Here is a 22,257-nt window from a genome sequence, read left to right on the forward strand (position 1 = left end):
TAGCCGTATTTAACTTCATTATCTATAAATAAAAAGATAAATAAACAAACCAAATAAGTCAATTAGATAGGTTGGCGAATATTTTGTTAGGAGATATGAATCTGAACCAGAAACAAAGGCAGATTCATTTAAGACACTGGTTACAGTCACAAACCAAACGCTGCGTTTTGTTTATAATTATTATATCTCTTGGGCTTATTATATGTCAAAGGCCCAAACCATGTTGAATCACGAAAACCCATTTCAGTTGTGAAAAAATAAGAAAAACGCTGCGTTTTGATTTTGTCTCTTTTTGTTGTTGTAGTCGTTGCCAATGCCGCCGTCGGCGTTATCCGTGAGCTTAGGGTTGGTTGCAGTAGTGTCAATGTTGAGTCTCCTCTCCTTCCGCTCCGTCGGCGTTCATCTTCTTCGACAAGCTTCGCTTATTATAACACGAGGCGAAAGAATCTCAAGACCCGTCTCTAAAAATCTATGCTTTCTCTTATTCTCTTCGTCTCCTAAAACCCCTCTTCTTAAACCTCGCGCTGCGTTATCAGGTAAAGGGGCCATTGAAAACGATTCCGTAGGTTTCTAATTTCATCTCAATCCTATTGCTAATGGGGTTTTTTTCTTTCTTTTGTAGAAGACAACTCTCTAGTGTTTAAAGGAGATGAGCGTGTGGTGGGTCTTCTGGGGAAGGTAGACGATGATGCATTCAATAACGTCGATCGGTTTCAGAGCACAAGCACAATTGTGGCGATCGTAACCCCTATCGGTGGGCCACCTGGTGCGGTGGGAATCGTGAGGTTGTCAGGTCCTAAGGCTGTGGAAGTTGCTAGAAGAGTCTTTCGTTCTGCTAAGCAAAGGAGGAAGAAGGAGGACTCGGATTCGGATTCGGGTTTATGGCGGCCCACGAGTCATTACGTGGAATATGGAGTTGTTGTTGATTCAAGTGGCAATGTTGTTGACGAGGTAGAATTAAAAAGTTCTTTAATTTGGCTAGTTTACACTTCTCTGTTTCGATTTCTTGGCCCTCAAATTACTGGCTTTATGCTTAAATCATGATTTTTATTTGTCATTTCTAGTTGTCTGCTGTTGTACACATTTGGTTAGGTTCTGATCATTGAAGTGTGGCTGCTTGTTAGGTTTTAGCTGTGCCTATGTTGGCTCCTCGGTCATACACTCGAGAAGATGTAGTTGAGCTCCAGTGCCACGGGAGCGAAATTTGTTTGCGGCGTGTTCTGAGGACATGTGTTGAAGCTGGAGCTCGATTAGCAGAACCAGGTCAGAGACTCGAATTCTTTCTGTAGATTTCGTCATTGAGAATCTTTAATTATGTGTGACTTAATCTGAGGGCTTTAGCTATAAGATTAGTAGAATCAGTTTCTTTAATCTATGCTCGACTTACCTCTGTGAGTTTTACTTATAGATTCTGATGTTTTGCTGAATTTGCGGTGAATTCAGGAGAGTTTACACTTCGTGCCTTTCTAAATGGGCGTTTAGACCTATCGCAAGCTGAAAATGTTGAAAAACTGATTTCGGCCAAGTCTTCTGCTGCTGCAGATGCTGCTTTGGAAGGGATTCAGGCATGCATCTTCTGATTCTTTTATGATTAATCGTATTTAATAGCTTAGCGGGGCTTTGCCTAAGAACATTGTTTATAAGTTCCAAGTTCTTCTCGATTCTTTGTCTTTAGGGAGGGTTTTCATCTTTGGTGAAATCATTAAGAGCACAATGCATTGAACTCCTTACTGAAATTGAAGCTCGTTTAGACTTTGAGGACGAAATGCCGCGATTGGATATAGACTCAGTAATTAACAAAGTAAACAGCATGTCTGAAGACGTAGAAAGTGCATTAGATACAGCAAACTATGACAAGCTTCTTCGAAGCGGGTTGCAGGTAAATTTTAAGAAGAGTATGTGTCTTGTACATGTTTGAAGCTTTTAAGTGTATGGTATTTCATATTTTGTATATCTTTGTTACTGAAACGTTGCAGATAGCTATTGTTGGGCGTCCCAATGTCGGGAAATCAAGTCTTCTAAACGCCTGGAGCAAAGTATGGAACAGAATGATCTTTATTTTCATTCATTGTAAAAACTGAAAGTTTATTCAAATAGAGTCACATTTCCACTGGTGCTTTAAATTTAGCGTGCAGAGTGAGAGAGCCATTGTTACAGAAGTTGCGGGAACAACTCGAGACGTTGTGGAGGCTAATGTTACAGTCCGTGGTGTGCCTATCACACTTCTTGACACTGCTGGTATCAGAGAAACCAATGACATTGTCGAAAAAATAGGTCAGTATAAGACTACGAGCAGAATCTTTCCCAGAGCTCAGATCTTGATATATTGATAACTTTTTGCAGGAGTTGAAAGGTCAGAAACAGCTGCTAAGGTTGCTGATGTAGTAATCATGGCGGTGAGTGCTGTTGAAGGCTGGACTGAAGAAGACACTGAGCTTCTACATAAGATTCAATCTGATAAAGTAAATTCTATATTCAATTCACCTTTTCTTTGTTTTTTCCTACTACTAGACTCATTTTATGACTTTTTTGGGGTCTCTTGCATTTGAAACAGCCTATGATTCTGGTGATGAACAAAATAGATTGTGCTCCTCCTGATTGTTGTGATCAACTACTAGAAGATCAGAGAAAAAAGGATGAAGAAGTATTCCATAAGTCTGTCTTGACATCTGCTGTTACTGGTCAAGGAATTGAAGAGCTTGAAGATGCAATATTGGAGATTCTTGGCCTTGATCGTGTCCCCAGTGGAGGACATCAGTGGACCGTGAATCAGGTCTGTCTACCTTTAAAATTATGTTTCTGTCCATTAACTTTTGAATGTTACATTTATCACCCTTTCTTTTTTGTGTGTTTATGCAGAGGCAATGCGAGCAACTGGTGCGGACGAAAGAAGCGTTAGTGAGGCTGAGAGAAGCAATCGAAGATGAGCATCTTCCGATAGATTTCTGGACGATCGAGCTGAGAGAAGCTGCTTTGGCTCTTGCTCAGATCAGTGGAGAAGATGTCTCTGAAGAGGTCTTATCCTCCATTTTTGCTAAATTTTGTATCGGTAAATAAAATCAACCGTTGCTACTTTTATCAAAGTTAAGCTTATTACCCTCCTCTCGTTTCACTAACAAGAAAACATTAGTCAAAAAAATAATAATGGAAAGGGGAATATTAATGGAAAAGAAAAGAACATACCAGACCAAAAATTAATAATAATGAAGAAAGTGGACCAGATGTTGAAGCCCACTAGTGAAAAAGAAAGGGCCCGCTATCAACTTCAGAAATTGATATTTGGGAAATTTTGGGACCAATTGGTGTTTGGTTACTACTGTAGACTAGTAGTAATTAATAATATACTTTTTGCTATAGTGTCCAAAACACACGAACCAATCAGAGAGAGTCTAAGAAAACTAAATTAAAATTTAAACGTCTCTTCTTCACTTTTTTGACTCACCTGTGTCCACTTGTCCTCTCAATCATACCAAATCATCTAATATTACCACCAAACTCCACGTCAGCTTGTCATTTCTCATTTCAAAATAAACCCAAAAAAAATAGACACAATTTTTTTCATCAATCGGTCGTACTTGTATATAAGTAACGGATCTGTGATAACTAACACAAAGCTGTAAAAAAAATTGTAAACAGGAACTTTTCCTCTAAGGAAATATTGCAAAACTGTATATGAAAGCTTTATAAAAAAGCAGAAAATAAAGTTTTTAATAAAAGTTATTAGTAAAGTTTTTGTGATTGGTAAAAATTTAAAATTGTACCACTTGTACTGCTTTGTTTTTTTTCATCAATCACATCCAATGCAAAGCTGTAAAAAAAAGCAATACAAAAAAGTTGAGAGTAATATTTTTGGTAAAATTTTTATGATTGGTAAATTTTAAAACTGTATATTTATAAAGCTTTGTAAATATAATACCAATCGGACACAACGAATCACACATCTACAAACATAATCGTGACTTTTTTTTTCCGATTCTTGTCACTCAATCAAATGAATTTTTTAATGTCTATGGTATTATCTTCTCTTACCATCATTTACTAGCATATTTTGCCATCCCGAAGCTCTATTTCTTAACATTGTAGTGGTGGGTAATGTCTAATGTGCAAAACCCCATTCAGTGAGTTGCCAAAAAAATAGAGTAATATTACTATTCTGTTTTTGTACCTTCATTGTCACCCATATTTTATTATCATTTACCACTAATTTTTTTCTTATATCACATTCTATAGCCAATTAAATGAATTAGGTTTAACTTTTGTTTTATGATTGACTACCTTGGAAGAAGAAAAAAAAGCCATTGAGGATGGGAAAAATCTCATGGAGACCTACGATGATGAGACCGACCATTGTGGTACAATGTGCCACTATGTTTTGTCTCTAATTTTTATGAGTAAAGAGGTCACAATGCACCAATCACCATAAGCTTTTGTTGTGATTTTCGATCACACATATTTTTCTTTTTTAAGGAACCCATGAATACTCTTAATTGTTTTGGCATTAAATCGTCATACATTAAAAAGTAAGGTAAAAAAAAAAAATGTTGAAATCTGATGGGAGAGATGTGAAGTGGAGAAACGAGAGAAAGGCTCTATAAAATTGCAAAGGCCAAATTGAAATTAAAAACATTGTTGTCACAACAGAAGGTGGTCCAATTTCTTTGGTAGCCCAGCCGTTAGGAATAGGAACCAAACCAAATAACAACATTTCCTTTTCAAAATTTTCAGCAATATTTTTCTTTCATGTACAATTTTTTTTTGTTTTTTTTTAGAATTTGAAAAAGAGTTTTTTTTTGCTATTCTTGAATTATTAATGTTATATTTGTTTGGACTATACTTTCTTGGAAGAAAGTGACTGGGTTTGAAATCGACAAATAATTCCTGGGGGGCAACTATCGTATGATGTGGAAAGTTAATTATTGTTAATTTAGTGGGCCCAATTAGGCCCCTAAACGGGCCCTTCTGGAATGATTTTTTTGTACTGTGAAAGAAACTGTAAAACTTTTGAGGAATAGTGAATACGATGAATTTTTTAATTTAACAATCTAGTTAGGCTATTTAGCAATATTGTAGATCTATCTCTGTTGTCTTTAATGAAAACTAAATCAATGCTTAGAAATAGTATTAAAGTTCTTTAAAGAAATCAGTTGCTTATGTAAAACCTTAACTACTTTTTTTTTTTTTTTTTCTAGATTTGTTTTTAATCATAGCTTTAGATTTGTCTACCAAAAAAGATTATAGTATATGAGATATGGAAGAAACATTTCGGAAATAATGTACTCAGCGGATATATTTTTAACAAAGCTCGACTACTAATTATCACGAATTCTATGATTTACATTACATTATTAGAAAGTACAAACAGAGTTTAAAGCAAAAAATGTTCTTTTAAAAATTAAAATGTTCAGAATCATGACGTGGCATGATCGTGACGAAAACAAAAACAAAGATGAGATAAATCAACGGTCTAGATTGAGTCCTGAGTTTATGGTTTCTTCTTTATCTTCCCTGCTCTTCTCCTTCCTCACTCCCCCCCTCTTCTTCCCTCTCCCTCTCTCTCTTTTTCTCTCAAGATTTGCTCTGTCCAGAGCTCCAAGAAACAGAACACACGACACACACAACAAAAGTAATATACGATGTTGCTTGGAAAGAGACAACGACCACCGATTAACAGAACCACAAGTCTATCAGAGATAAAGTTCGATCTGAACCTTCCCAGCGAATCAGAGACATCAGATCAACAGAATCCACCTGCTGTAGTAGTAGGACCTTACGTTTCCAACGGTCAACACGTGACAGCAGCCGTTGATCAAAACCGTGGGTTCTTAGATCAACGCCTCTTATCTATGGTCTCACCCAGAGGTAACCTCAGGAGACACTCGGGAGATTTCACCGACGCTGGACATTTCTTAAGATCTTGCTCACTTTGCGAACGTCTTCTTGTTCCTGGCCGTGACATCTACATGTATAGGTATATATATTCTCAAATCTTGACTGTTGTAAAACTTCATAACATAATTTTTGATTGTAGTAAATTTTGCTTACGTGACGTTATACTTACATTGATATATATATATATATATATATATATGTATGTTTTAATCATTTACTAATTTGCTTCGGATGACATATCCCTTATGTGAATGAATTATGATAATTGCTTAATATGTTGTTTTTAATTGGAGTATTAATGATGATAAATTGTGTGTGATTAAAAATGGCAGGGGAGATAAGGCTTTTTGTAGCTCAGAGTGCAGGCAAGAGCAAATGGCACAAGATGAGAGGAAAGAGAAGGGTAAATCGGCGCCGGTGAAAGAACCGGCCGTGGCAGCCCCAGCGAGAGCGAAGCCAGGCAAAGGGAGAGCTGCAGCCGCAGTGTAACCCCCCATTTTCATATATATAATTCTATTATATGTGTGGTATTATATATGCTATGTGTTTGTATATGATTATGATGGGTGATTACATACATAAAGCATTATGCGTTACTTAACTGTGATTAACCGTGTTAATCACCCTCGTGTTGTGGTTTGAATTAGATGATTTTCGAGGGTTCAAATTTTACAAGTTTTGATCTATTTGAAAGAAAAATCAAATGTATGTGAGACTTGTCTTTTATTAAGTACTTAATGAGAAAAAATTAAGATTACATTATTTGCTGTGAATTTATGTGGGCGAGGTTTCGTTTTAGGAGATTGGAGCAAGATATTTTAGAATCAACGATAAAAACAAAACGAGATTGAAGAACAGTAGCTGTAATAATTTTGTATCATAGGTTTTATAACATCGGAGATTACGAAGAAATATTTATTGTTTTAAGAAATACAAAGGCAGCGTAATTAATAAATTGATCAGATATACTCTTTTAATTTTAAAATATATATAAAAAAAAATCAAACATTAAACCTGGAGTGAATAACGTTTATTCTAGTGGAGAATTAATTCCAAATTTTCAATCTAGGTCAACTATAGTTGATGTATAAGTTTTGTACTGGCTGTTGCCTTTATGTACTTTTTATACACAAATCATGTAGTATTACACATATATCGATTTATATATGTTCGTATGCTATTGCTATCATATGTAAATGTAAATATAAAATGAAATAGACAAATGTTAACTAAAAATACGATGCTGATCGAGTCAGGAATCTCATGCCTAATCAGCATGGTCCCAGTATCCCACCCAATGGAAAAATTTAATAGATTCTCTTCTTTTTTTTCTTTGTTGTCTTTAAAGTTCGTTACAGTTTTGACAGATTCCTAATGACAATTTTTTTTTTGTCTGTGTTTCCATTTGTTTCATAACATTTTTTTTTTAAATACAAACTTTTGGAAAGTAGTTCGTTTTTATTTCTAACAAGATATGATTAACGCAACCTTTTTACACTTTGTTGAATACTTACTCAATAATACAACATTATACAAGTATCTAAGCAAGTTGTAAACAGCAAAATAATAAATGAAAGTCCACATAAGCATTGATTAGTTGTATCTTCCAGAACAAATTCTCCGATGTTTTGATTTATTATACCATGAGAAAAATCTTTATAGGAGTATTTTGTATAAAAGTGTTGAAACAGAAAATGTCCGTATTGACAATCTATGCTATGAATGGATTTTTATATCACACATATAGATTGCTTTGTGAATAAACTTAGTCGTAGCAAGTTGATATTTAACATTTTAACGTACAAGGTGAGTAATAGAATAGTTTACCACTTGGCCAAATTGGCATGTGTCAGCATCAAATTTGGCCAACTATCTGAATTCCAACGTCTCTTTGATCTCTCCAACCTAGCATTCACGCTCCTTAATCATTGTTTTACGAAACAAAAGCTGTATAATTATGTTTAAAAAAAAAAACTACAAAGCTCTATTTAAAGAAGTCCAAAATATCTATAAAAAAAAATTCTTGGCAACTTTCTCGACCAAAGTAGATGGTAAGAATTTGAGAATAATAGCATGCTCTTTATCTGTTTAATTTGAAATTACTTTATCTTTATGAATAAGCCGGAAAACAAATGACAAGTTGAGATAGTTTATTGTTTCTAAGGGAAAATCCAATAACCTGCACAAATGATTCATTATTATACATTACATGTATAAATTGTGAAACAAGATTTAGCTTCTATATAAGATTTGTGTTTCTGATCTGAGATTCCAAAAGGGAGAGTTAACACAAGAATGCATATTTTCACAAAGTGATCATATGACTAAAGAAATGTCTGAGCTAACAGCTCGAATAAGGCGCTGGCTAATAAATAAAATAGAGTTTGTGCTATATCTGTATATGTGTGTTAATGTAAGTGGTTTTTGTTTTTTAGGAGGGAACACGAAATAAGAAGTTGTCCCGTTACTCTATGGTTCTACAATTCTAATATTCTTAAAAAATATTGTAAGTGTGGGGATAAGAATATTAGGAGTACACGTGCAAATATGCCATGCATCCATTATTTTAATTTCCCTAATCCAGCAGTTGTACAATAAATGTCATTGATCCTTTTTTTTTACTTCGAGTCTAATATATAGGGTTTAATGATATAATACAAGGTTAAGTACACTTGAGAAAGGCTAAAGCTGTATTTTATTAAATGGCGTTAGTGCTTAGGAGTTAGGAGTTATTACCGTCGTGGAACTTTGATATTAACTTAATCACATCTAAAGCACGGTCGTATATATGTATCTTTCCGTTTGTATTACGACAAGACACTAAAATAACACTCACGCATGTTATTTTCGCCTTTATGTGAAGCTTTCATTTAAAAAAAAATTGTTATGATCTTTTCATGCATTATTTATTTAGATCTATCACAGTAGTGTCGGCCCGTTTTATGAATTACGGATCGAATTGTTTCCATCCAAATTAAGCAAAGACAAGTGGGAACAGCTCATGGGAGGGTCCGAATCATATAGCTTTCTAAATTGTTCATTTAATTCTTAAATTGGACTTTAACAATAATCTCACGTATGTTTATTAATTAATTTAAGAGTATACATAAAACAAAACATACTCAATTGGTATCTCAATTATTTTGATTCTTGATTTGATTTAGATATTATACTTTCATGCCTCTCCCCCACTTGCTTTAGGTATAAAAGTCCCTCACATTTTTCTGTATAATAACTAAAATATGAACTCTATTTATTTTACAACCACACAAAGCACTAGAATGGTTTGAATACGTATGTATGTAGGATATATTCGTCTTATAGTCTGTCTTTAGAGACGACCTGCGATTTGATAGGAGTGTGATGATTTCAAATATGCTTTCACTATTGGAACGTATTTCTACATTGTAGTTTATCGATATCTTTCTCAAATCATATCTGAAAACCACAATCAGGGACCTATATAATATAGTATACGTTAAGAGTTTCCGCTTTTATTTTTCAGTTTTACCTAATTCAAAATATACTGTTATATTATTACAAAAAAAGAAAGAAATAAACAAATAAAGGAATATTATTACAACACTTGCAAACTGCAATTGGTGATAACCAAAAAAGTTATTCATATAAATATAACAAAGCCCAAACGTTTAGGAAAATGAATAAATGTGAATGCATAGTAGTACTAGGAGGTTACACACAATGAACCACTGATCCCACCCACATCAAATAACTAAAAGGCTTTTGTTAGTAATGGGCTCATCAAACCTATATGTGCCAATAAGAGATCCAGTAAACATAATGGATCATAACTCAATTTGTTTTTTATAATCTCAAATAATTATCGTTGTTTTGGCCTGTTCTTAAAAATTATAGAAAGAGAGCATTTAATTTTAATTGGTTTGATGCTTTTCTTGACATGTGAGCACCGACAGAGAGAGTGAGCAAACAAAAACCACAACTATCCCATCCAGCTGCAATCACGCAAACGCACCGCCTTTTTCTCACTTTTGCCAACTCATGCTCCATCCAATCACATAGCGCCACGTTATCATAATCTTATACTTAACTGACGAAAATGCCCCTGCTCTCATACTAAAACTACGATAACAAAAACACAGATTAGTGTGATTCTTGATCTCACGCGCTTTCATCATCTTCCTTCTTCTTGTGCCTAGATTCGCTCGCTCCACTGTCTTAAATTTTCTCACTATCTTCATTTCCTTCCTTCTCACTCCAAAAATCCCATTAGTTGTCTCTCTCTCTCTCTAGTATTCGAAAAATGGCGAAACTGGTGATGTTGTTGGTTCTTTGCATCTTGCCGGCGATTGCCGTGGCCGCAAGGAGGGGAAGTATTGGTAAGAATACAATGGTGGTTGAAGGTCGCACTTACTGTGACACTTGCAAATTCGGCTTCGAGACTCCTGAATCTTCCTACTTCATCCCCGGTATATCTCTCTATAACCCTTAGTTTCTGCTTCCAGATCTGAAGCAAGTGTTTTGATTTCTTGATTAGTAAAGGATACGTTTTTAGATCTGAGTTCTGAGTCTTGAACCTTTATGGATCTTTACTTGTAGTTCGATTCTCTATGCTCGTAGTGTTGTTAACTGCTTTTTGTTCTAGATCTGGATCTGAAGTTTACTACTAACTACATAGTTGATTGATTCTTTATGTTGTGTTTAAGAATCTTGATCTGTTTCAAGAACAAAACAGAGTAGGGCTAAAACAGAGTAAAAACTTGTTTTTTTTTTTTTTTTTTTTGTCTTCAAGTTCACAGATCTTGATTGTGGTGGTAATGGTTGTATTTTGCTATATAATATATAACAGGTGCAACTGTGAAGCTTGTGTGCAAACACAGACAGACAATGGAAGAGGTTTACTCAGACGTGGCTGTATCAGACAAAAAAGGAAACTACAAGTTCGTTGTCCACGACGATCACAAGGACGAGATGTGTGACGTTATGCTTGTGAAAAGCTCTGACAAAAGCTGCGCTAAAATCTCCGTCGGACGCGAACAGTCTCGTGTGATCTTGAACCATTACAGTGGCATTGCCTCGCAGATCAGACATGCCAACAACATGGGATTCGAGAAAGACGTGAGCGATATCTTCTGCTCTGCACTGTTTCAGAAGTACATGGTTGATGCAGACGAGGATGATATTAAAAGCCATCTCTAAATCATCTCTCTATCTCTTTAATCTTATGATTTGCTGTTCTTTTTTTATCATTTAACGAATGAGTTTCGGGTTATGAAGGAGCGATATATATTTGTATTTGTTTGATTACTTGTATTTCTCTTAGATGATGTGATGATGATGACTCTGGTGATCGGAAGCTCTGTTTGTGTAAGCTTCTCCTTATATATTGATGCGTCATTTCCTTCCTTAGGAAGTGTCTTTTATTTTAAAAACAACTCTTCATTCTTCGTCCGATCATGGCTTCGGCCTTCTTACATATTTACTATATATATTATGTAGGGGCTAACGGTCTATTTCCCGATGAGAACTATCGTATCAAGTCAAATAGAGTCCAAACTTTGACCTCCATCTATATGTTCCCGAAAAAAAAGTTCGAAAACTAATTCTCCCCAAATCAAAAGTTCAAAATCTATATCTCCCCCAATTAATAGTTCGAGACCTATTAACTCACAAACCCGAGTTATGTTGGTTTCATGTTTGTTATACCGACTATTAAAGAACATGAACCAAAGGAAACCAGATTTTGACCCAATTCTAACCTAAACCCAATTAAAACCTAAACGATGTGTTAGAAATAGCAAAAGACAGAAATCTAAATTACAAACATTCATGACACAACTAGACTAATCTTCTTCTTCTTCGTAAGCCCTTTTTTTTTTTGTGCAAACCTTCGTAAGCCCTCTCACCCCTTTTTTTCTGGTCAAATCCCTCTCACCTTAATCCTTTTTCTTCTTAAGCCTTAACACCCATAAATTATGCAATTTCAATTATTCTATTGCAAATTAGATTGATCGATCTGGAAATCTAGGTTTTCTGTTCTTAAAAAGATCTTAGGAAAGGAAGCATCAGAAAATTCTTAGAGATAATATTCAATGTATCACCAAACATTTCCCGAGAATGTCACAAGGGAGCACGCCAAGAGGAAGACAATGACTGCCATGGATGATGTCTACTCTTTGAAGAGGCAATGTCGCACTCTCCAGGGTTAATCGATTTGGAGATTAGGATTATGAAATCTGGGAATTGTTCTTATTTGTGTGATTTGTGTTAAAAGTAAATTTGGGAATTTTTCTTGTTTTTGTTTTTGTTGTTATTTAAATATTTTGCAAACCTATGCTTATGAAATCTATTGAGAATCGCTCAATTTTTCTCACCATTATGCACTAACTCCTTGGAAGATTCATGGTGCGCTCGCTCACCCATTCTTCGATGGGGTTCTTAAGCTGAGATTTAAATTAATTAAGCTACCACTAGATTTCTGAAACATCGTTTAGGTGTTAATTTGGTTTAGGTTAGAATTGGGTCAAAATCTGGTTTTCTTTGGTTTATGTTCTTTAATAGTCGGTATTATAAACAGGAAACCAACATAACTCGAGTATGTGGGTTAATAGGTCTCGAACTATTAATTGGGGGAGATACAGGTTTTAAACTTTTGATTCGGAGAGAATTAGTTTTCGAACTTTTTTTCGGAGACATATAAATGGATGTCAAAGTTTGGGCTCTATCTGGCTTGATACGATAGTTCTCATGGGGAAATAGACCGTCAGCCTATTATGCAGGCATAAGTTTAGAAGTTGTAGTAATTATATATGAAGAGTTAAGAGCCTAGAGATAGTCATAGTCTCGAAATATATACACTAGGAGTGTAAAAATAAAAACTTTTCACAGCGAGCATTATTAACCTGAGCACCCGGTTCGGTGGCTTATCTTTAACTCGGAACCATGAAGTGACCTTATAAGTTATATGGTGGACCCCTGAACGGTTACTTAGCATATCCTTAAGCCTTTTCATACACATCAAATAATCATCATCAATCATCACCAATGGTTGCTGGGGAAAAAACTTAGAGCATCCACATTGGTGGGGGACTTTTTTTGGTCCCTCCTATTTAATAATAATATTTTGATAGTTTCTTATTTTTAGTATGAGCATTGGTGTTTATTTGTATTTGGTCCCCCGAATAAAATAATAATATTTTGAAAGTTTAAAGATTAATTATTTAAAGTTGAAAAAACAAAAACATACAATTAAGAAATTAATAACAGAAAACATATAACATAAAAACATCCATACGATAACAAACATTTTATTCAACTCATAGAAATTTTAAAATCAATCTTGAAGATGTCCAAAGTTAGTCCAAATATGCTCAATCAAATCTTGTTTGCAGTATTATTGTTAACATTTTTATATCAAACTACTGGCAAACAAAGTGGTAACAACTTTTAGTTTATGAAAAAGAATTTGTCTTTGGTTACAAACAAAAGAATTTCTTAAATCATTTGGCTACTATATAAACAATACGTGAAATATCTCTCTGATCTGACCATAGACACAAAAATAAAAGTAACTGATACAGAACAATCTTTCTAATTCACAACCTTTGTAGAGTCTCTTTGCTTTTGTTCACCAAAACAATAGCTAAACCTCCTTTGAAGTCTTGATCCGATCCTCAGAGAATGGAGAACAATGGCGTGTCAAGAAAACTGAAACAGACTCAGCAAAAACTTCAACCGGCTTTATGTTTTGAACCGTCTAAACCCGAACCAAATCTCGTAGTGATTGAACAGCAAGCTATCATGTGTTTGTTTACCAAGATACTCAAGTCCTAAACTTGCTAGCTTCTGCGCACACTTGTCTCCTCCTAACCGCGAACAAACTTTACGTTATGTGAAACAAAGATTCTCCCATCGTAAGGCTTTAACTTTTCTACTAGTCTTTCCAGTCCAGTCCACACGAGTTTATCAGGCATGTGGAGAAAGACAGCACTTGCGTATATCAGATCATAGGTTGTACCTCAACCAAACTTGCTGAATTCCATATCATCGCCTCTTACTATAAGAGGTCGTTTATGTAGAAGACCTTCAGATGGAAGCTCATATCTTAAAGCAGCCATTAACGAAAGCTCATCCTTTTCAAGACAGTGAAAATGTTGGGGACTGAGATAACGGATAAAATGCAAACCCACACGCAAAGTGCCACATCCAATTTCTAGAACACGGGAGTTTGGTTTAAGCTTAGCTGATTCAGCCAAAAACTCAAATACATCACGACCACCTGCCCATGGTTCACCATAGTTACTGTGATGCTATAAGAGCTGTATGGTTGTTTGCTTCATCTCCTTCGTAATGAGATATACCCTTGTACCTGAATTTCAAAGAGAGTGAAATCAGGAAAAAGGTAATGCCAAAACAGACCCTTTAGAGTATAAAAACAGAACAATGAAGATGAACCACTTCTTTTGCAAAGACGGTGACTATTATAGAGTTAACCAAAATAACACTCTGATAAGACCTATCTACATGACAAAATCCATAGCTAAATCAGCACTCAGATCCGTGTGCTCTCACTAATAGTAACAGTAAATCATACGACTTCATTCATAGAAATGGATTCAAAAACTATCCAATCAAGGTTAAATCTCATATTGGGGGAAGAAGACAAACCTTAATATGGTAAGAAATTCCGGTGACAAGAACGGAACGGCTTCGTCAAAGAAGGGATGTGTATCGTCGCCGTCGAGAGAGAAGAAAGAACTCGAGAAAATTTTTTTTTGTCCCAAATGAGTTTTTTGGTTTAACCCTAGCTAATTCGACAACCAATCAAACGAGTCCACGTGGCGAAGAGGACGGACGAAGATCGTCCCCAAATAAGAACCGTTTTTTCGAAATTGGGCTTTTTTGAATTAAATTTAAATCTATAAATATCCTGGGACGGGCCGAATATACACCATTGCCCATGGTCTTAAAAGCAAACTTTAATTTCACATTGACCAACCCCCAACAAGCTAAAATACATCACCAAACTCAATAGTCAATACCCCATAATACAACATATACATAAGAGAAATAAGAAGCTTATGTAAGTTAATTTATAGGAAAAAACTACATATATGTACATACATGCTTTCTTGTGACAATTACAACTCAATTGTTGTCGTTAATAATAATCGTAAAAGACAGTAAAAAACAAAAATAAACTCCAAAAAATGAAACAAAAAAGAATCACGAGATTTGCAGAAAGGGCCAAATAGGCAGAAACCTGAAAGTGTGAAACGTAACTGGAAATTGCCAAATGTCAAACCCAGTTCGTCGCCGTCAAGAAAGCTATACACAAGCAAAAGAAAAAGCAAACAATAAACCCTAAACTAATTAAATACGAAATCCCCCCCCCCCCAAAAAAAAAAAAAAAAAAATCGTCGAAACGCCTCCTTCACAACATCAACAACCACCCTCTCGTCGTGTTCTCCCATCACAACTTGTCTCTTTTCTACGCGCAAAAGACATAATAAAGGAGAGATTGTTCATTCTTCGCCACAACTCCCCCCTCTATATAAAAAAGCTTCATTCTTTCGAATCAAAAAGTTTTATTGAAATCGACGTGTACGCAATTCCCTCATTTGGCCCTTTTCTTCTTCATCTTTGGTTTCGTCGCCATAGCCTTCTTATTACGACAGGTATGTTAATGCTATAGCCTTTGATTTTGCGTTTTGGTTATCGAATTTGAGATCTTTAAATCACTTTAGCTTTTACGTTTCTTGATTATAGATAAACTAAACCCTTTTGATATATATATATATATATATATATATATATATATTTTTTATAGGAATTTTCTGAGAAATGGCTACTACGACTATGTCTCACCAAGCGATCGGGTCTATTGTCTCTCATAGACCTTTCAAAGCTTCTCTTTTTCTTGAGTCTTTGAATGTACCCATGAAATTTAGTCCAAAAAGATTCAAGATTGAAGCAACTGCATCCCAGGTCATTGACAACACTGTCTTGTCTCCTTCCAAGAACAAACCTTTTGAATCCAAGAAGAGATCAAGTATGCTCCTTTTTGTTCTTTGGTCTCATTTTATATTAAGAGAAGAGAGAAACATTGAATTAAAGTACTTGTTTTATTTTTTGTTAGATGAAGCTGCTTTGATATTGATTAGGCATGGAGAATCTTTATGGAATGAGAAGAATCTGTTCACGGGTTGTGTTGATGTGCCATTGACTCAGAAAGGTGTGGGAGAGGCTATTGAAGCTGGGAAGAAGATTAGCAACATTCCTGTAGATTTGATCTTCACTTCTTCTTTGATCCGTGCTCAGATGACCGCAATGCTTGCTATGACTCAGCATCGCCGCAAGAAGGTGGTTACTAAATAGATTTTTAAAACAAGGTTTCTATTGCTTTTTTTTTTTTTTTTTTTTTTGTCAGGAGATTGCTCTGTATCTGACTTGTGTCAGTTTCTCTATAGGTTCCAATCATCCTGCACAATGAGAGTGTAAAGGCTAAAACTTGGAGTCATGTCTTCAGCGAAGAAACAAGAAAACAATCTATCCCGGTCATAGTGGCTTGGCAGCTGAATGAGAGAATGTAAAAACCAAATGCCACTTCTCTTGTGTTTCTTCTTATGTATACGAATTTGATGTGTTAAATTTCCAACTTTTGTTTCTTGAGTTAGGTATGGAGAATTGCAGGGTTTGAACAAGAAAGAAACAGCCGAAAGATATGGAACAGAACAAGTTCACGAATGGCGTAGGAGTTACGAAATCCCTCCTCCTAAAGGCGAGAGCTTGGAGATGTGTGCTGAGAGAGCAGTGGCTTATTTTGAAGACAATGTATGAATGAATGAATGAGACATTCTTCTATTACTTAATGTAACCCTTTATGCTGATGTCTAAAATCTTTATGCAGATCAAACCAGAGCTTGCATCTGGGAACAACGTAATGATTGCTGCTCATGGGAACTCATTGCGATCTATCATTATGTATCTGGACGATTTAACTTCTCAGGAGGTAACAAAACATTCTGGTTCTAGTATTCAGTCATTTTGATCATTGTGTGTTGCGGAGTTGCTGAAACTTATGTTTTGATTTTCTCAGGTTACAAGTCTAGACCTATCAACGGGTATACCATTGCTCTACATCTTCAAAGATGGAAAATTCATGAAACGAGGAAGCCCGGTCGGTCCTACTGAAGCTGGTGTCTATGCTTATACGAAGGTAAGCCAAACCAAACCCAACTGTTTCTTCATCTTCTTTATATCTCCATTGTTATGAGTTTGCTGATATACTAATAATGCTTCTTGGTTTCAGAGACTGGCACAATACAGAGAGAAGCTTGATGAGGCGTCCCTTAACTAATAATGTCTTCCAGAAATAAGCAGAAAAAATCAGTTCTTTTTGTATTTCACTTGTTTAGCTCTTTTGTAGTGACATAACAACAATCATGAACAGTTTAAATCTGTATTAGATACACAAATCATCACATTTATTGCATATTTGCATGTTATTCAAATCAAAAAAGTCAATTCAAAAGAATTGTCTTTTTTTTTTTAATATGTTTTCAGATTCAGATATTAACAGTGAGAGGAAGCTCTGCATCTCCAACGGTTAAGTAATACTTTCCTTCTTCAACAACCATAACTCCAACTTCATTAGCTCTGCTCAAATGTTGACAAAGACCAATCTCAAACTCCATCTCGGCTTTCTCTCCATTACTTAGCACAATGCTCTTAAACCCGACAAGCTGTTTCTCTGCGCGTTTCCCATCTTCTCCTCCTCTTTCGTGTCTCGCAAACATCAGCACCGGATGTTTTCCTGCCATCTCTCCTTTATTCTCCACAGAAACAGTGACCTTCGTCTTGGCTACATTGCAACCTTCTTTCTCCATTTCCGAAACAAGAGCGTAGCGAACAGAATCCGAGTTGGTTTGAACTTTAGATTGGTTCAAGTAGAGACTCATTTCAGCCGGATTCTTGAACTGGTAAGCGTATTTTGAGTAGCTGAGACCATGTCCAAACTCAAACACTTTGGGTCCTTTATAGAACTTGTAAGTCCTTCCTGGATATCCTGTTGCAGACCTCATTCTCATGTCTGTCATCTTCACATTCACAAAGCTCTGAGGATACCAAGTCACAGGTAATCTCCCTCCTAAAACACCACAATACAAAACATAAGCTTTTTCACTAACTGTTGAAGAAGAAGAAGAAGAAAGACTCACCTGGATTGTGATCTCCAAATATGATTTCAGCAAGAGCAGTCCCTCCGGCTTCTCCAGGATAACCAGCCCATATAATGCTTCCGATTTTATCATTATTCGTAGCAAACGAGACATCGACAGGACCACCACAGATCAGAACCAGAACCACAGGTTTCTTGGCAGCTTTTGCAACGCTCGTTATGAGCTCTTGTTGCTTCCCGGGAAGACTGAGGCTCACGCGGTCCAAATCTTCTTTCTCTTGAGTCAGGTCTAGTCCCATGATCAAGACCACATGATCAGCATTTCTCGCGATTGCAACCGCTTGACTAATGGCAGCGTTAGAGCAAGCCACGGAATCACATCCTTGGTGGTAAACAGCGTTTTTAACATAACCTCGTAAGGCGTCAAGAGGAGTCACAGTCTTGCAAGGCGGACCAGCGTAGTTTCCGAGAAGCGTTTTAGCGGCGTAAGCGTTTGGACCGATCACAGCTAACGACGGAGAGGCTTTGGGTAAAGGAAGGAGTTTAAGATTGTTCTTCAAGAGAACTATACCGTTACGAGCGGCTTCGAGTGCTAAAGCTTGATGAGCCGGAGCACAAACTTCGTTAGGGCTAATGTTTCCGTAAGGGAGTTTGGTTGAATCGCCGTTAAAGAGACCGAGACGAATCCTAACAGAGATGAGATTGAGGAGAGCTCTGTCAATGTCATATTCCGAGACTTTCTTCTGTTGAAGAGCTGATTTGGTGTGTTTCTGTAAGTATGATCCACAGTTTACGTCCATGCCAGCTTTGAGGACGTCAGCCACGGCGTCTTCAGGGGTTTTGGCGTAGCCTTGAGCATCATGGATGATTGAGACAGCGTCACAATCTGAAGTAATGTATCTGAGAAAACAGAGCCAGTTCTGTTTTGTTAATTAAAAAGGAGGCGAGTAAAACGAAGTAGAGAGAGGAACGAACCCTTGAAAACGCCAGAGGCCACGAGCTGTTTGAGTCAAGAGATTTGGGTCAGCGCAAGTGGGAATGCCGTTGACTCGGTTATAAGAACACATGACACCACTGGCTCTGCCTTCTTCTACGCATTTCTTGAACGGTGGTTGGTAGGTCTCCGCCAGGTCAGCCAAACTCACCTTTTAAAAACCAAAAACGAGAATCAATACTTAAGTTTTAATGGGAAGAATATTTTGTGAACTTTGTCAACATGGAAGATTAGTTTATATAATGACAATCAACGTACATATTCGTGACAAGACAAAAAGATTAGCACATAATCAATGATAAGACATAAAGAGAGTACGCAATGAAGAAACAATATATAAACTATTAAAACGGCATTATGTAACAAATTCCACATTGAAGATACTACACTTTAGGATATAAAAAAACATATCAAAAATGGAAAAGATGAGTCAAAAGCATTGCAAAAAAAGTGAACTAATTAAGAGAAATGTAATTACCTGAGCATTGAAAACGTAGCGAGTGATACCATTCCAACGGTCAAGATCATAGGCTGTAAAATGCTTACAACAAGCGGAGGCTTGGAGATGACCGGCGAGACTTTTACGACCGTCGAAAGAGTCACCTTGTAGTCCTCTGACGTAAGCCACGGCGTAAGATCCGGTCATCATGGGATCCTCGCCGGGAGTCTCTTGGCCTCTTCCCCACCGTGGATCCCTAAATATGTTAATGTTCGGTGCCCAAAATGTCATCCCTCGCGCTTGCCCTGCGTTATACACTCCTCTTGCTTCCCTTCCTATTACCTGAAAACACCTCAATACAAACACATACATTCTTACTAAAAACAAAAAATAATTGGACTTTAGTAGTAAATTTCGATATTAATTAAAACATAATGGATTCTTGCTAGACTAAAGTAACATTTTAATCAAGGCAGATAATTAAATTGATTAAATAAAACAGAGAGAGAGAGAGAGAGAGAGAGAAGAAACGAACTTGAGCAATGCGGAACCATTCATAGGAATCGAAAGAAGCAGCGGTTAAGATGACTTGAGGGAAACTAGTGGCTGCTTTAACCGTTCCGTTAAACCGGATTCCTGGACCGACACCGGCAACGCCGTGTAAAGCCTCCGACCACCATTCGTACGCGGGAACTCCAAGACGCGGAATCCCTGGAGCTGTATTCACCAGCTGAGAGATCTTCTCGTCTACGGTTAGCCTCGAGACGAGATCACGCGCTCGTTTGTTGACTGGGAGGTCAGTGCGGCAGAACTGGTAGAGTTTCGTGGATGGGTTCGAAGGGTCGCACGCGTGCGGCGGAGGAGCTGAGTCGACGCAATGGTAGAAGAAGAAGAGGAGAAGAAGAATCAGTTTAGCCATGGCTTCGAAATTGCGGAAAAAGAGAAGATGAGGAACTGATGAGTACTGGTGTGAGAGTGTGTCAGAGACTCTTCTTCTTGTTTTTATTAATTTTTGTTTTTCTTTTTGTTCAACAGTCTTATTTATTATTCTTTCCATAATTATATCTCTCTATTTAATATTGTGACTTTTCAATAACTGTTTGTCCAAAAAAAAAAAGAGTTTCAATAACTCTTTCCTTCTTATGGGCCTAAACCCAATAATGTTTCTTCAAATAGAGATTTTGCTTTAGGCTACGAAACTTAAGATTAGTCCCGTTTAGTCCATCAAAACGTTTTGGTAATCAAATATTGTAATGTTATCCAAAAGACAAGCATTAATAGAAAAGTTAAAAGTATACAACAAAATGACAAATTATCCGTCCAACTAACCACAACAAAGTGTTGACCGGTTCTCCCGTTACCTCCCGTAAATGCTGCGTTTACAAGTGGTAGCGGTTGCTAGCGATTAGAATCAATCACACAAATCGCTTCCAATCAATCCTAATCACTCCCAACTGCTCCATACCACTGAATTCCAAAAGCTGCTTCCCGCAAGCGTTTGCGGTTGTGAGCGATTGCGGTTGGAATTTTTTTTTTTTTGTAAAAAAACTTAAAAAAAATCAATAATAATGAAATTATTTTTTGTTATATTTTTTATGTAACCATTTTACTCATTAAGGATGAAAGAAAATGAAGTACGGATAAGATTGCAGAGATTATAAAATAAACAATTAAAAGAAAATAATATTCCAATTAACAATAACTCGAAAAATTTGATGTAAATTTAATGGCACATCGAACATAAGTTCAAAAAAATATAAATAAATATAATATTTCATCAGAAATTTAAGAAAATAAGATTATTTGTGAAAAATATTAAAACAAATCACCAGTGATTCTTCTCAACTCTCACTTGACCATTCCTACCGATGCAACTACTGACCCACGATCTAAGAGAAAAGAGAAAAGATCTACGATCTAAAGCATATGTTTTGTCATTTATCAAAATTACTTGCTTAAATTTTTGGTGAAAAGCCAAATGCATAAAGGATCAAGAATTTCAATATGAATTTTTTTTTGAATAATTATTATTTTAATAAATTTTAATTATAAACCAAGTTTAATAAAAAATTTGGTGTTTTTAAACATTTATATATTAGACTAGATTAGGACCCGCCCGATGTGCGGGTTTAAAAATTTTAAAATAAAATAAAATTTAACAAAGAATATAAAGTAAGTATTTTTAGTAAGTAAAACCTATCTATAAAAATAAATAGATATACCGAGGTGTCTAATGTAAATATTTGGTGTAAAAGGTGCGACTATGCGGTTGAGACTATTAATCACATTTTTTTTTGAATGCCCTCACTCGTGGGAAGTTTATGATTTATCTCTAACTCCGATCTCATCAGAGGCTTTTCCATATGAGTCGGTGTACTCAAATTTGGATTTTGTTTTCTGGAAGGATGTCTCTCAACAGGGTGATATTGATAAACTTCTTCAATTACCATGATTTTTATGGGCAATCTAGAAGACCATAAATAAATAAAAAAATTTAAGATTTAGAGATCGAGACGAATGATATAATTGCTCAGGCTTTGGGCGATAAATTAGCCTGGGAAGAGGCGCTATCTTTTACGACGGTCATGTCGGCTCCATCTCCGTCCTCGGATGTCCTGGTTTCTTCACCTTGTTGTCAAATTGATGGTTCTTGGAAAGCAACCAATGAGCATTCATGATTGGGCTGGTGGTGTTGCGTTGGTGAGGAGCGAACCTTGTTGTTGGGGGCCAAGTGTCTAAGACGGAGCCCTTCCCCCTGCATTCAGAGTTAGAAGCGTT

The 22,257-nt window shown here is 36.2% G+C and overlaps 5 protein-coding genes and 1 pseudogene across 9 annotated transcripts; 4 read left to right on the plus strand and 2 right to left on the minus strand.

Moving 5' to 3' along the window:
• The first annotated feature begins 46 nt into the window (after positions 1–46).
• LOC104702584 (uncharacterized) lies at positions 47–3,098 on the plus strand. Of its 4 annotated transcripts, none has more exons than XR_015561186.1 (10): positions 47–536; positions 623–951; positions 1,125–1,263; positions 1,444–1,565; positions 1,676–1,879; positions 1,977–2,036; positions 2,129–2,274; positions 2,344–2,462; positions 2,555–2,773; positions 2,860–3,098. XR_015561186.1 is itself a non-coding variant. In XM_010418465.3 (10 exons), the coding sequence occupies exons 1-10, from the start codon at positions 314–316 to the stop codon at positions 3,055–3,057; spliced, it is 1,752 nt and encodes a 583-aa protein (XP_010416767.1). In that variant the 5' UTR covers positions 56–313; the 3' UTR covers positions 3,058–3,098. The 4 variants fall into 4 exon arrangements, 2 of the variants coding, with proteins under 2 accessions (XP_010416767.1, XP_010416768.1); XM_010418465.3 differs by having other exon boundaries at positions 56–536; positions 2,136–2,274; XR_015561187.1 differs by having other exon boundaries at positions 115–536; positions 626–951.
• A 2,175-nt stretch (positions 3,099–5,273) lies between these two features.
• LOC104702585 (FCS-Like Zinc finger 6) lies at positions 5,274–6,651 on the plus strand. The gene is made up of 2 exons (XM_010418467.3): positions 5,274–5,968; positions 6,222–6,651. The coding sequence occupies exons 1-2, from the start codon at positions 5,634–5,636 to the stop codon at positions 6,376–6,378; spliced, it is 492 nt and encodes a 163-aa protein (XP_010416769.1). The 5' UTR covers positions 5,274–5,633; the 3' UTR covers positions 6,379–6,651.
• Positions 6,652–10,086: 3,435 nt separating this feature from the next.
• LOC104702586 (major pollen allergen Lol p 11) lies at positions 10,087–11,300 on the plus strand. The gene is made up of 2 exons (XM_010418468.2): positions 10,087–10,337; positions 10,718–11,300. The coding sequence occupies exons 1-2, from the start codon at positions 10,172–10,174 to the stop codon at positions 11,065–11,067; spliced, it is 516 nt and encodes a 171-aa protein (XP_010416770.1). The 5' UTR covers positions 10,087–10,171; the 3' UTR covers positions 11,068–11,300.
• A 2,002-nt stretch (positions 11,301–13,302) lies between these two features.
• On the minus strand, positions 13,303–14,405 carry LOC104733236 (uncharacterized; annotated as a pseudogene). Its single transcript, XR_015562010.1, has 2 exons — positions 14,392–14,405; positions 13,303–14,236 (listed from the first exon to the last, which is right to left on the minus strand). The product of XR_015562010.1 is annotated as an uncharacterized LOC104733236 (transcript).
• A 701-nt stretch (positions 14,406–15,106) lies between these two features.
• On the plus strand, positions 15,107–17,673 carry LOC104702588 (2,3-bisphosphoglycerate-dependent phosphoglycerate mutase 2). Its single transcript, XM_087457178.1, has 8 exons — positions 15,107–15,545; positions 15,698–15,919; positions 16,007–16,230; positions 16,338–16,456; positions 16,545–16,701; positions 16,778–16,879; positions 16,967–17,086; positions 17,180–17,673. Exons 2-8 carry the CDS (start codon positions 15,712–15,714, stop codon positions 17,225–17,227), a joined length of 978 nt encoding a protein of 325 aa, XP_087313304.1. The 5' UTR covers positions 15,107–15,545; positions 15,698–15,711; the 3' UTR covers positions 17,228–17,673.
• LOC104702587 (putative beta-D-xylosidase 7) lies at positions 17,244–20,621 on the minus strand. Its single transcript, XM_010418469.2, has 5 exons — positions 20,015–20,621; positions 19,519–19,821; positions 19,022–19,191; positions 18,087–18,946; positions 17,244–18,016 (listed from the first exon to the last, which is right to left on the minus strand). Exons 1-5 carry the CDS (start codon positions 20,534–20,536, stop codon positions 17,436–17,438), a joined length of 2,436 nt encoding a protein of 811 aa, XP_010416771.2. The 5' UTR covers positions 20,537–20,621; the 3' UTR covers positions 17,244–17,435.
• Positions 20,622–22,257: the final 1,636 nt, after the last annotated feature.

This window comes from Camelina sativa, chromosome 7, assembly GCF_030686135.1.
Source record: "Camelina sativa cultivar CO46 ecotype springtype chromosome 7, ASM3068613v1".
NCBI lineage: Eukaryota > Viridiplantae > Streptophyta > Magnoliopsida > Brassicales > Brassicaceae > Camelina > Camelina sativa.

Coding starts and splice junctions, on each gene's coding strand:
- LOC104702584 (XM_010418465.3), top strand. CDS start 314: ATGCCGCCGTCGGCGTTATCCGTGAGCTTAGGGTTGGTTGCAGTAGTG. Junction 537..622: donor ACCTCGCGCTGCGTTATCAG/GTAAAGGGGCCA, acceptor TTTCTTTTGTAG/AAGACAACTCTCTAGTGTTT. Junction 952..1,124: donor GTGGCAATGTTGTTGACGAG/GTAGAATTAAAA, acceptor GCTGCTTGTTAG/GTTTTAGCTGTGCCTATGTT.
- LOC104702585 (XM_010418467.3), top strand. CDS start 5,634: ATGTTGCTTGGAAAGAGACAACGACCACCGATTAACAGAACCACAAGT. Junction 5,969..6,221: donor CGTGACATCTACATGTATAG/GTATATATATTC, acceptor TAAAAATGGCAG/GGGAGATAAGGCTTTTTGTA.
- LOC104702586 (XM_010418468.2), top strand. CDS start 10,172: ATGGCGAAACTGGTGATGTTGTTGGTTCTTTGCATCTTGCCGGCGATT. Junction 10,338..10,717: donor ATCTTCCTACTTCATCCCCG/GTATATCTCTCT, acceptor AATATATAACAG/GTGCAACTGTGAAGCTTGTG.
- LOC104702588 (XM_087457178.1), top strand. CDS start 15,712: ATGGCTACTACGACTATGTCTCACCAAGCGATCGGGTCTATTGTCTCT. Junction 15,920..16,006: donor TGAATCCAAGAAGAGATCAA/GTATGCTCCTTT, acceptor ATTTTTTGTTAG/ATGAAGCTGCTTTGATATTG. Junction 17,087..17,179: donor GTGTCTATGCTTATACGAAG/GTAAGCCAAACC, acceptor TCTTGGTTTCAG/AGACTGGCACAATACAGAGA.
- LOC104702587 (XM_010418469.2), bottom strand. CDS start 20,536: ATGGAAAGAATAATAAATAAGACTGTTGAACAAAAAGAAAAACAAAAA. Junction 19,822..20,014: donor AATGGTTCCGCATTGCTCAA/GTTCGTTTCTTC, acceptor AGGTGTTTTCAG/GTAATAGGAAGGGAAGCAAG. Junction 19,192..19,518: donor GCTACGTTTTCAATGCTCAG/GTAATTACATTT, acceptor GGTTTTTAAAAG/GTGAGTTTGGCTGACCTGGC.